Genomic DNA, 13,781 nt, shown 5'->3' with positions numbered 1-13,781 from the left:
GCTGTCTGTCTGTCTCTCTCTCTTACACGCACACATTTACTTTTCTATCCATCTTATCCATCGTTTGCCCTCCACATTTTCCAACATGGAATCAAATTAGTGGGGGAGGGAGTTGGAGTTGTGGAAACTGCGTTTAAAAAAACCCAACAGTAATTGCCATTCTGTGCAGAGAAAAGCCCGATTGTGCAAGTTGAATAAAATACACAAATTAACCGAATTAGTTCACAATGAGGTTTGCATATGATTATTAATTCAAATTAAGCAGGTTTGCATAGCTTGCTGTGTATCTGCTAGTCAGGAGATTATTATGGAAAGTGTGGAAAGCTCTTCTGAGCAGTGGAAGAAATCAGACGAAAAGTCTATCTGGCCCAATGTACCGTTTTGCACAGTGGCTGGCCCACAAGCAAGGCATGAAGGTAACAGGCTTCCTTTGCTGTCAGTTCTGTCTTTGAGCACGGATTTAATTTAATGTAGCTGTCATGATTAATAGTTGGTGATAGATATGTCCTCCATGTATTCCCCCTGTATGTTTTCCTCCATGGAGCAATTTGCAGCCAGGGGAATTCCAGCTAACAGTTCTGAGTCCCGCCTGGGAGATCTAGACATGAATGGAATGCTGCATGTAAATATGGAGAGACTAGCGGTGATTAGTTTACAGGCTCCCCAGCCCCGAAAAGGAGTCCAGTGCAACAAAAGTCACGCAGAGTTGCCCCACTTAACACATTCCTTTCCCTCCTTCCATGATGAGATCTCCAGTCCATGATTGAGGAGCAAATAAATTAGCATTCATAAGTATTTATAATTCATTCCTGGGAAGGTACATTCCCCAACTAAATTCATCAGCTCTGGTAGACTTCATTAACAAACTGCTCCTTTTGTGCAGTGCCAGAACAAATTTAGCAATCGAGGTAATCAAACCTTTTGTTATTCCCAGGAACTGACCATTGGAGTCTTTTTTCTAATGGCTAGGTGGGCTCTCCCACCAAAGGGCATGTTTTACCCTATATGAGTAGTGCCCTGGCCCCATTCAAATCGAGTAGTACACATTTATTGGATCTGAAGTGCTGCTCCCTTGAGGTTATTCTAAGCCTCTTGCTCTCCTGGCTGAGAACACTGGCATTTGAAGCTTCTCTCTTCTACCGCAGACTGGACTACTCTTCAGGATAGGTAGATATACTTTGCCCTCCCTCACTGTATTCCAACTTCTGACTAGCTTCCTAGGACTCTGTGTGTGTGTGTGTGTGTGTGTATAACCATTTTATTAATTACTCCTGTGTGTGCATGTGTTTTTCCTCTTCAATAAAAAGTTTGCTCTTTGAAATTAAACCACCAGTCTCATCTGCTATACTGGAAGGGAGCCCATAAAAATTGATGGAAATGATCCTGTAGTTACCGCCAGGGCTGGATCAAGGGGGGGCGGGGGGTAGTTTGTCCCTGGCGCCACCAAAGAGGGGGTGCCGGGTGCAGCTGCCAGCCGCTGGGAGCGTGCGGCAGCACGGGCAGCTGAGCGGCTACCCGCGCCATTTGCCTGCCCAGCATGACAGGAAACGCGCGGCAAGCTGGCTGCCCCCTCAGCCAGCCAGGCGAATGGCATGGAGGGCTGGGAGGCCGCTCGCGCCATTCGCCTGCCTGGCTGAGAGGGCGGCCGGCTTGCCACGTGCTCCCTGTCCTGCTGGGCAAGCAAGTGGCACAGAGGGCTGGGAGGCCACCCGTGCCATTTGCCTGCCCAGCAGGACAGGGAGTGCGGCAAGGGGGCTGCCCCCTCAGCGGGGCAGGCAAGTGGCACGGGCGGCCTCCCAGCCACTGGCACTGCTGCTGCTCAGCTGGTGGCACGCCCGCCCTGTGTGATGATGTCACAGTGCCAGGAGTGCACGTGCGGGCATGCACGGGTGGGCGGGCAGCCGGACTTGGGTTGTCCCGGGCGCCGGGCAAGCTAGATCCAGCCCTGGTTACTGCCTCTTGCATAGCCATCTTCCTTGCTGCTAATTCCACCCCCCCCCCACACACACACCACTATTCTCTTATTGCAAGGAGACCAATTCAGGTAACAAAATAGATTGTGGGGTGAGGGACATTCACATCGAGAAAGTGGCCAGGAAAAAGCACCCCTTTCCCAGTGCCGCAAGTGCCATCTGTATCATTACCATTTTCCAGTGTTATCTTCTAAGCAGCCTAGGTAGACTGTGAGTATCTGCAGAGGGAAAGTGGGTGGCTGAACTAAACCTTTCCCCTTCTGGTTGTTTTTATGGTCAGAGTTGCCCCCTACCAGAAACTGCATTTTTCTCTCAGGGGAGAAAAGATGTGGGATTGCTAAATGCTTTGCATTTAAGCAAAGCAACAGCTCGGGGAATATGATTTTAAGGTAAAAAATTACTGCGGGAAAGGTTAACTACCTCTCTCCACGGAAACTAACAGTCTGCCTAGGGGGCTGTGTTTTCCTACTCAGAGTTGCCACCCGTACGCTGCTTTTTCCCCCAGGGAAGAAGAGACGTTGGAGTACCCCATATGTTTTGCCTGTGGGTGAAAAAGCAACCTGGGAAATATGATTTTAAATTGAAACACGTTGGGGGGAGGGTTAACAGGCTCTCTCTTTCTCCACCTACCCAGCCTTTTTCTACTCAAATGCGCATTCTGCCTAGGCTATGTTTGGCTTTTTAAAAAAGCCACTGTTTTCGTACATGCAGAATAATTTCAACCCACTTTCAATGCACCTTGCAACTGGATTTTACTGTGTGAAATGGGAAAATGCATTTGCAAACAGTTGTCAAACATCAGTGAAAGTGCCTTATTCAATGTGTGTTAAAGAATCACAGAACAACTTGTAATGCATATCTGAGGAACTGAATCCCTAGTGGAGAGTTTTAGCTTGCGCAAAGTGCCCTATATATGGCAGCTCGTCGATGAAAGCGGTTAGATCAGGTTCTCTGATGCTGGCTCCAGGATTTTGGGCAAAGAGCTACACTGGTCTGCTTAATTTGGAAGAGGTGGGCATGTGAATGGAGCAGCTGGTTGGAGCAGTGGCCTCTTGGTAACTTTTGAGTTCCCAGCACAGTGTTCAGCCATGCCTCCTCCCCTAGCCATCGAGCTTGCTCCAAGGGCTTCTGTAAACGCCTCATGTTGTTTCTTTTTAGTTTACAGTAACTTGTATTATTGGTCTCCTGTTGCCTTTCAGATAGCAGCCCAAGAACTGTCGGACAATCGCGTGATCACACTCAGTATGGCTGGCAGAAAGCTGGATAAAAAGGTACAAGTTTCTTTTCAAAATAAAATTCATACCAGCCCAATACATCATAATAGCTTATCGGATCTCCTTGTCTTATAGCAAAACCTCACATAGTTCAGTGCAATGGCACTTTGTTGGCTAAACTCAAGCTTGGCGCAGGTGGCCTGTGAATGTTCTGCTGCAGAAATTATGGTCGGAAGCTTTCTTCTGCTGTTACCCTTGGAAAGTGCCATATTAATTAATAGCACTGTACTGCCAGTAGTTGTGGTGTATGAAGCTAGAGGTCCATAACACACCTGCATCAGCTCTTGGTTGTGTCCCTGTGTGTTTTACCCCAATACAGAACTATATGCTATGAGGCAAGCATGTGGCTCCCAGCCCCTTGGTGGCCTCATAATGCAAAACTGATGGTGACAGGGATTAACGGGGGAGAATCTGGGATAGCCCAGGAGATCCTGATCTCATCTGATCTCAGAATCAAAGCAGGGTCGGCATTGGTTAGTAATTGGATGGGAGACCTCCAGCAAAAACCAGGGTTGCAGAGACAGGCAATGGCAACCATTTCTGTTATTCTCTTATGCTGATTCCGCACACGTTGGATAATGCACATCCAATCCTCTTTAGAGACCATTTGGAACTAAATTTTTCATGCGTGAAACAAAAAATCCTCTTCTAAATGATTGCTAAAGTGCATTGAAAGTGCATTATCCAACATGTGCGGAATCAGCCTTGCCACGAACATTCCACCAAGCGTCACCATGAATCAACTGTGACTTGAGGGCAGGATTTCATCTGCAGACAGGAGGGTGGTGCTGATCCATTCCCCTAACCACTAATCATTTCCCCCTCCCCCTGAAAATGCCCTCTGGGACACTTTAAGCCATTTCTTTTACATCTCAGCTCCCTGTCTGAATATAAGATGGACTCTCACCCTGGGCAGCCTGCTACAATAACATTCTTGTTCATTATACCATTCCAGATGATTTGTTGGGGGTCTTAAATAATGGCTCCAACTTACGAAACTGGGTCTACAGATGTGATGCTCTTTTGGACAGTCTTATAATTTCCCAGTCCAGATCTTTCCCCTGGTTTAAACTGAACAAAAGAGATCATGTTAGATCTCCTTATTCAGTGAATATCGCATCTCAAAACCTCAGAAAATCATTTACCTCCCTGCGCTTTCAAACAATGCTGACAGCTTTACTTACAGGAAGATGCCATCAAACCCCAGTGGCTCTCCATCTCTGCATACGCAGTGTCTCAGTTCCTGAGGATCTTCTACATCACACTTTATTTTGTCCCATGTATGCAGAGGTTAGAGCTAAATTTCTTGCTAACTTGTTAGTGGGGCGTACCTTTACCACTGATATTGACAAACTAGTTTTTTTGTTATCTGATACTGATTCTTTTGTCACTAGCAGAGTAACCCTGTTTGCCTTAGCTGCAAAAAAGATTAGGGCCAAGATTGTTTCCTCAGAAACCTAACTTTTCTCATAACTATCTGGTATTTATTAAGGTCCCATTTTAATTGTATTCTATTTTTATTATTTTAATAGCTGTATTTTATGCTTGTAAGATAGATTTCTATTTTTACTGTTCTTAACTTTGTATTGTGACGGCCTTTGGCCATATACAATTAAACCTACTACTACTATAAGATAGACTGGTATTGTGGGGTGGGGTGGCAACCTTAAGGGTATCTGTAAGGAGAATCAATAGACACGTTGAAGCATCCTCCCCAGCCGCCAGCCAGTGTAAAACATTTGAAAAGAATCTATGAACGAGAGTGGATGTAGAGGAATAGAGAATAGCAAAAGTCTTTTTAAAGGCACACAGATCCAGCCCGCCCACCCTCCTAGGCTGTATGAAGCACTCCTTGGCCACCCTTTCATTCCTGTTCCATGCAGATTGCAGACACCTTTGTTTGCACTTGGTCATTCTTGGATAAATATGCATGTCGCATGCCGTGTGTGTCCTTTTTTCAGAAAGAGAGAGACTGTGTGTGCTATAAATAAAGCGTGCAAACGGATAGGAAACAAGCAGCCCTTTCACGAGGAAATCTCTAAAGATTTCTTAAAAGAAACCACATAGAAATGACAGGTTTGTTTCCTGGGTTTTTTGATGCGCCGTAGGTCAAGGCCAATTGGCTACTGCTGCAGAGAAAACCGGGAAAGGAGCTCTTTGTGCTTTGGTATAGGCCTTTGTGTTTGTTTCCTCTGAGACATCCCTGCCTTTTTATTTTCTTCTTCTCCAGCTTCAAAGGATTTTCTTTGCAGAAGTATAAATTTTGTGGTCTTCATAGGCCCGCTGCTTTTATGTTCCAATGCACCTTGATTCTTCTTCATCAGCCAGACTCTTACTTGCTTAGTAATAATGATGATCAGGCTTTTAAATGCCACCACTCAACTTGAAGGCTCCCAAGGAGGCTGATTCTAAATGGGATGCTGGTTATAGAGAGAAAAATCCTACCCCTGCAGTGTTCCATGTATGCAGTGCCGAGTTTAAACCAGGTCGCTGTGCCCGTGTATGCAGTGGTAGCACACCAGTGTTCTTTGGCCCAGGAATACCCATCAGTGGGTATGCTAATGCTAGGGCCAGCATCCACATACCCTGAGATGGCACGGCTGCCAGGGCTTCCAGGATGGCTCATTGCTGCTGGCCTCCCCTCCAGTTGCTAGTGCTCTACCACCCATTCTTCCAGTTGCATGCCACCAGGGAAAGCGTTGAGGGTGAAGCATGCGGCTGTGAGCATGGGAGGTGGGAGGTCTCACAAGCAGGCAGGGGAAGAACACAGACCAGGCAGGAGGTGTGAGGATGTGTGGGAGAGAATGAGGGTGCAAGCAGGGCTGGTGGTGGTCAGAGGAGGGAAGGGACCTGGGAACTCTCTGCCCAGGGCCTCCCAAAACCTGGAACCTCCCCTGGCTATCCCTGTACTTTTAGGTACTGGGAACTCAGTTTAAATGATGCTGGTTGTGTAGAACCTTGCATGCTAAGACTCTTTCTTGGTTGTTTAGAAGAGCATGCACGCGCACGTGAACACACACACAGAGCAATTAAATCAAACTTAGCAGCAGCAACATCCTAAATGCCATTCTGGAAAAGAAGGTTTTTCTGACTGCTTTATTAATTGAGTGGGCTGTGTGAGGCTCCTGAGACAAATGCCAAAAACAACAGTCATATAATACCTTTTGATCAGGGCAAGGCAAAATACCACAAAACAGTGTGTAAGCTGTTGAGTTCCCCAGAACTTTTCATCAGGGTAGATATGTAGTAGCCCCCCTCCCCGTCCCTCAGAAATAGAGAGAGCAGATAAAACAAGACGTTTCACGCTATGGTGGGGGGCTGAAACTGACAAGCTGGAGATCATGTTTCAGAGAAAGGAGACGGTTTGAACACTTTCACCTCTGTGCTCGCTGCTTTTGTTAGTAGCATTTTAAAGGTGGGGAGGTAAAGGATACATCTTTTTTTCTTTTAGGTGTTAATAACAAAGGAGGGAACCCAGTTTTGAATGAAAGTTTGTAGAGTCCTCAAATGGAATACAGGGAGTGTTGTAGACTTGGGCTGTAACTATGTGTTGCAAAGCCCGAGTGGCTCTCCCCACATCTCCGTCCCAGGCCTGTCAATCAGTTGTACGCTGTGTTCCCAAGTGCGCAGTAGCCCAGCTTGGATCAGGATTGCATCAGGATGTAAGCCTTTGCCAAACACACAGGAACCAGGGCTCATTTCGAGGGGGAACGCGCCAGAACACAGTTCCAGCAGTTCCCCAAAGAGGTCACATGTCAGGTGGCCCTGCCCACCTGACTCTTGGCCATTTGGGGCCCATTTCAGCCTGGATTGGGGCCAAAATGGCCCAGATCAGGCCTCTGATGGGTGGTGGATCACTCTCCCACTCAGCAGCGGCCTGATCCTGACCATTTTGGGGCCCTTTTCGGCCCTTTTCAGCCCCTTTTTGCCATTTTGGGCCCAATTTCAGCCCTGAATGGCCAGGATTGGTTCCCAAAAAGCCAGGATAGGTGATGCCAGGGGGTGTGGCCTATGCAAATCAGTTATGCTAATGACACACTTCAGGTGATGGCAAAGGGGTGTGGCATATGCTAATAACGTATGCTAATGAGTTATGCTAATGAGTTCCTCCAGCTCTTTTTCTACGAAATGACCCCTGACAGGCACCAACCTGAAAAGCTATGGAGAGTTGCTGTCTGCCCCATGAGGAAAGCTTAAATGTCCTGATGGATATTTTTTCTTCCTCCAGTGAGGAAGCAGTTTGGGGAGAGGCTGATTTTGACCACACACACAGAGCAGGAAGAGACAGGATCAGGCAATTCTTCCCTCCTGATGATGATGACAAAAAGGAAAAACAAAGCAAAGAACTTCCTTTGTCTGCTAGCTTTCTTCAAGTTTGGTTCTTGGAAGAAAATGGTTTCATTCGAAATGTGGTTGGAGTTTTAAGGGTGCCAGGGACCACCAACAAGTCAAATACGTGGGTTCTAGATCAAATAGAGTTCTAAATTCTCTCTAGAACCTAAAATAACTAAACGGAGACTATCATACTTTGATTATCTCATGAGAAGACGAGACTCACAGGAAAAGACAATAACGCTAGGAAATGTTGAAGGCAGCAGGAAAAGATAAAGATCAAACATGGGATGGATTGACTGCATAAAGGAAGTTGTGGCCTTCAGTTTGCAAGACCTGAAAAAGGCTGTCAGTGATAGGACTTTTTGAAGATCATTCATTCATAGGGTTGCCATAAGTCAGAAGTGACTTGATGGCACATAATACAGCCATTTAAGTGACCAATCGACACACACAAGCCTCTTTCCCCAGTTAAGCTCCTAGAACCCTTGACAAACTTTCTGGGACCTTGTATTTTATGACAAGGTCAGTCTTCTGGACATCAGTTCCAACGTCTGGTTTCTTACCAAGAGCGTTGGTTGTTTTTGAAGCTGTCTGCTGAGGTTTTCTGCCTGCTTGTACTTAAGAGAGTCAAGATTAACATATCCAGGGTTTCTTGTTAATTTGAATTGTAGCACATGGAGAACTGTAACAAGAGTAGGTGCCTCTGATTTATTATAGCTTTCTTTCACCTTCCGATGATGATCCATTGCATGTGATGATCCTAAGCAGTGATACAGAAATTGGAAAAAACCTTTACCATATTTCCCCCCTCTTCCTTCACAGGACTTATTTGGAAAATCAGATCCATTTTTAGAGTTTTATAAACCAGGGGATGATGGGAAGTGGATGCTGGTTCACAGAACAGAGGTAAGGAGGGTGGGTTTTTACACTGGATGAACTAAAATAGAGACATCTGTTTTGTTTCGATGAGACCTTGGCTAACCAATTTAGGATATATCTGAACAGAAGTTCATTGCGTTTCTGGTTTGACACTTAAAAATTCTTAATGGGTTTTAAAAATGTTCTAGCTCTCATGAATGCCAGGTGGTGGTGGAATTGATGATAGCATTTTCTGCGTATGCATAATGACGTAATGACAAAAATATGATTTGCGTTTTACAGGATTAAACCTTGGCATTTCTTGGGCTGCTGGTATAGCTTTGGACTTGGAGGTGCAATGTTTAGATCTTGCTCTCAAAGGCTGTGGAGTGTGTGCGAGGGGAGAGCAGCAGGCAAGACGTGTTTGCCAGAGACCCAGTATGGTGGTGTGGTCAGAGTATCTGACTAGGATCTGGGAGAACAAGTTTTGAATGTCCATTCTGCCCGCTGTTTTATCCTAACAGGGTTGTTGTAAGGATAAAATGGAGACGCGGAGTGTCGGAAGCCACTTTGGGTCCCCATTGGGGGGAAAGTGGGGCATAAATGAAGCAAATAAATAAACACATCTCTCTCAAAGTATTGGAAGGGAGAATTTTCAGTTTTTCATTATTTTATATACTTCCTGCTCCAGAGCTCTGAGACTGAGTGTGTGTGACTAGCCCAAGGTCACCCAGCAGAGTGAGGTTTCGAACCTGGGTCTCTTAGATTCTTGTCTGACACTCTAAATAGCACAGTTCTAGTCAAAAAAGCAATGCCTGTTTGTTATTCTGAGCATAAGTAGAAATCTGAAAACAAAGAGCACGCATCCAGAAAATTAATGCATAGATATAACTCTAGGCTCCGTCAATATTTTTTTTTTGTTGGGCAGTCAAGAAAATAATATTTGGGTTTTTTTAAAAAAAAAATCTCCAAGTGAGTGCTTTTAAGAACCTCTAGGACTTTCTGCTTTGGCCCAGAAAAGAAACAGCAGTTCCCTATGACCTGCCCAAAAGAGAGCAGGAGCTGTGCCCTTGTTCTCTTTCGTGCCAATCCTAACGCATTCCTTGGAAGAAAGTTTCATTGATTTTTGCATTCTATTTAAATCTTTCAAATATTTAAAAAGGTCCTGCTGTACAGATGGTGACTTCAACCCATCTACTGAAGATGAGACAAAGCAATAATTGGTAGCTGCATCCATATGGTGAGGATGCTCCATTCTGCATTCATGGCTGCTGCGAATGCGGAACCATTTGCGTTGGCAGTGGAGTTTCCATGTTGGAGTTTTCTGTGCCCTTTTCTCCATCAGCTGCCAATATCCCTGCATTTCCCCCTGCTGTACACCAAATGTCTTTTTGAGTATTTTTATAGCACTATAGGTTACTGATTTGTTTTAAAGTCCTCAAAAAGTACTCTGATGGTATACCGAGGAAAATGGCAACTGTGAGGGGCTGATGGGAAAAAACGTTGCCTATGTGGACTTTTAAAAATGCACACCTTCCTGTCCACCTGGTGCTTGGATTTTTGTGAAAGAATTTCATTGAGCTATAAAAATGATGGGCATTTCTGAGTTTTAAGCTAACAGTTTTTAGCACGTTTGGCCAGATTGGTGTAGTGGTTAATAGCAGTGGGACTCTAATCTGGAGAGCCAGGTTTGATTCCCCACTCCTCCACTTGAAGCCGGCTGGGTGGTTTTGGGTCAGTCACAGCTCTCTCAGAGCTCTCTCAGCCCCATCCACCTCACAGGGTGATTATTGTTGTGGGGATAATAATAACATACTTTGTAAACCACTCTAAGTGGGCGTTAAGTTGTCCTGAAGGGCGGTATATAAATCAAATGTTATTATATTATTTTTATTATACATTTCCAGGCACAAGATTCCATCCTCAGTGGGTTATCTGGATGAACGTGTTGTTAACCCCTGATGGAAATAATATATGGGTCTCTTTTTCTTTGTGGGACAAAAAATAAAATCTTTCAGGGTTATTTGCAGCAGAAAAACAACACGGAAGAAAAGGTGGAAGGGCCCCTATGTGGAAGAGCTGCCTCCTTCGCACAGTTTTGTGTTAGTACTGACACATCCATGAAGTGTGAATCTTACATGTGGGGTTGTAAGCGTGCATCCTTCCTTCCGCCCACACCAGGGTTCGAGTGTCTGACGGCATCTTGGTTCTACTCTTTTCCAACTGTGTGTGTGGAGGTTTTCTTCTTGATCCTTCCAACCTTATGTAGGAAGTGTTTACAGTCATTTTAATTTTGAGAATTAATCCACACTCTAAATGGCAATTTTATACTCTGAATGAGGGACTGGGTAATCTCACCCTTTTGTGCACAGTCATTCCTCTTTTGACCATTCTTAGAGCCGAACTACACAATACGAATAACACGCAAACGACTGGCAAATGGACTTACACGCGTCTCCCCGTTGATTTCTTGTACACTCGCCAGCGTGGCCAGACTGCTTTTGATCCCGTGTCCATGCTGGCATGGGTTTCTTCTGCACTCCTCCAAGATGCAGGAATGGTATCCCATCATGCACCGTCAGTTTGCGCATACTTAAACCATCTCCTGTGGCCGTCCCCTGTCCTTTATTGCGTTTCTGTGTGGGGAGAGGGAATTGGAAGCAAAACAGAATCACTACTCTGCAACGGCGACTCGATGATATGGTCCGTGGGCGCTCACCAGTGTAAACCGCTTTTTTGCTGACACGTGCACAGAGCAGAGCCACGGACACGAATTCATTGGGGGTAAAAGAGACACAGGAAGGCGAGAAAAAAAAGAATCTGGCCACTCGCATAGACTTGTGTAATTCGTCTCGTCTAGTTCGGCTCTTAGTTACAGAGTGAGGCTGTCCTTTCTTGACTGGGAGAGCAGTGATGTTTATCAGTCAAGTTGGGGCTTGCATACTGAAATGGGTGCGTATGGCTGTTCTGGGAAAAGGAAATCACATATCTATAAATTGACAAATACAAGTTGACAAACCACAAGGAGGAGAGGAAGTGGAGAAATAAATGACTGGGAATTTCCCCAAGACCCAAATTTTCCTCCTTTAGAATACTATAAGCTTGTAGAGTCTTCAGCAGACCTCAACTGTCCTCAACGTTCTGCACCTCAGTGAAGGAACAAAAGGGGGAACCCACAAGGATTTGCAGGGTGCATCTCATTTTCCCCCTCCCATTTTTTCCTCTTTCCTTTTCCTGAAAGCCCCCAAAGCCTCTCCCCTTTCCCTACTTTCTTCCCTCCTTCCCACACACCAGCCATCTACTTTTATTTATCCCTCATTTTCAGCTTTCCTGTCTTCACAGCCTCTATATAAGAAAAATGTGGGCAAGATGTGTAGTGCTGGCTTTGGGTCAGGTCCAGATTCATGATGAGGAACCCGCAAGGATTTGTGGGGGGCACCTCACATTCCCCTGTGTCCCCTTTCTGCTATTTTCTCTTTTCCCCCTTCTGGCAACCTTTCCCTGCTTCTTTCTGTCCTTCCCACTCACCAAGCAACCTATCTTTTATCTGCTCCCTGTCTTCAGCTGTATTTATTTAATTATTTCATTTCTACCTCACCTTTCTCCCGAATGGGCACCCAGAGCAGCAGACATCATTCTCTTCTCCTCCATTTTATCCTCACAACAACCCTGTGAGTACATTAGGTTGAGCAGGTATGACTGGCCTAAGGTCACCCAGCGAGCTTACATGGCAGAGCAGGGATTCGAATGTGGGTCTTCCCAATCCTAGTCTGAAATTCTAACCACTGCACTATAGTGGCTTTTGTGGGGCAGCTGCTTTTGAATTGTAACAAACAGCCAGTTTTCAGTGAGTCACACAAGTTGTATAGGATCAAGTTGCTTCACGGTTGCTGTTGTGCCTGGCCCAAAGAGTCCTCCCACAAAGGCCAAAACAGCCCTGAAAAGGGCCCTGCCCCTCCCCTTGCCTTTTATTGACAGAAACCAAGGCTTGAAGGCTGACAGTATTGTCATGGTTACCTAGCAGTGGCCACTGTGGACATTTTTTTTAAAGATGCAGGTATTTTTTTAAGGCCCAGGCTTATTTTTTTAGATTTCAAAATTTTCTGCAAACTTGGTGTTTTTTTGTGATTTGTAGAAAGATCTTTCTTATCTGTTCATGGCTTCAGTCTCCAGATTTAAGTATCCATGGTTTTGACCACACTGAGAATTATATTTATGGATGATGGGTATACTTGGTACTGAACTGGCTGGGTTTTTTCTAGGTGGGAGTGTCTTTTTAAACAATAACATTCTCTTGCCTGGGCAGTTTCCGGAGTACGCAGAAACCTCTCTGTATGGGGGTAGCCTAGTTTCCCTACCTTACTGTGAAGAGTGTTGAAGCTCTCCAGTTTCCAATCCCAGAGCAATCAGAGAACACCTGTGTGCATTACACATTACCAACGCATTTGAGTAAATTCATGAAGAAATGCGCCTTCTATGCAAACCACATCCTGATCTCATTTGAGGTCATTATGCTTAATGTTTATTCTGCCAGTTTTGGTGTTAGCTGATAATTTGCATTACAGTCTTGCCTTCCAGAGGTGGGGTGGGTTTTAAAAAAAATTATAGATTCACAGCACCTCGTTGTCTGGTCTGTATTGTCTGCCACCAATTTCTGAAATGGATTTGAACTTTGTCATTTACCTGTTTGCACAAATACTTCTCTGCCTCTCTCCGCATTGCAGGTGATCAAATACACGCTGGATCCCGTGTGGAAGCCATTCACTGTGCCTTTAATATCGCTGTGCGATGGTGATATTGAAAAACAGATCAAGGTAACGGGGACCGAATCCTCTTCCACTTGGCTTGCAGTGTGTACAATGGTAGATGGACCATCAGGATTCTCCCATAATCTTGGGTCATGTACCTTTCCACCTTCATCATTTGCAACCGCTTTGACAGACATACCAGCCAGCAACTCAAGGCTCTTTTCCCCCTTCCTTCTGTTGTAGAATCTAATATAAATCAGGTAACCCAAGTGGTTATCTCTTTTATTAAAATACAGGATTACACATTTTCGCCAATTAAATATACCTTCTTCATTATTGTTCCCTTTATTTATTTAAAAATACTTTTTAATGTTGAGAAACTACTAAAGAAGGAAGTGGGCTAATGAATCTCTCTGGTTTCCAGCCACTCACAATTATGTTGCAAACAGGAAGAACAGTTTTCCATGATTGTACCTGTCACCAATCACAGCAAATGCGCACCAGCCTTAAGTGCCAGTGTTACTTGTAACTCCCTCTCTATTCTTGGGAAAGTGGTTTCAAGCTAGCTTTTGTAGTTGGATTGTGAACCATTG

The 13,781-nt window shown here is 45.0% G+C and overlaps 1 protein-coding gene across 1 annotated transcript in view; it reads left to right on the top strand.

Moving 5' to 3' along the window:
- The window catches only part of CPNE2 (copine 2), a 148,691-nt gene that overhangs the window by 95,295 nt on the left and 39,615 nt on the right, over window positions 1–13,781 (top strand). Inside the window, exons 5-7 of the mRNA XM_055000585.1 lie at window positions 3,173–3,244; window positions 8,405–8,488; window positions 13,165–13,254. Coding sequence (XP_054856560.1) covers window positions 3,173–3,244; window positions 8,405–8,488; window positions 13,165–13,254 — 246 coding nt within the window. The remainder of the gene's footprint in view (window positions 1–3,172; window positions 3,245–8,404; window positions 8,489–13,164; window positions 13,255–13,781) is intronic.

This window comes from Eublepharis macularius, chromosome 16, assembly GCF_028583425.1.
Source record: "Eublepharis macularius isolate TG4126 chromosome 16, MPM_Emac_v1.0, whole genome shotgun sequence".
Classification (NCBI taxonomy): Eukaryota; Metazoa; Chordata; class Lepidosauria; order Squamata; family Eublepharidae; genus Eublepharis; species Eublepharis macularius.
Note: the sequence above shows the minus strand (reverse complement) of the source record. Positions and strands in the feature narration are given on the sequence as shown.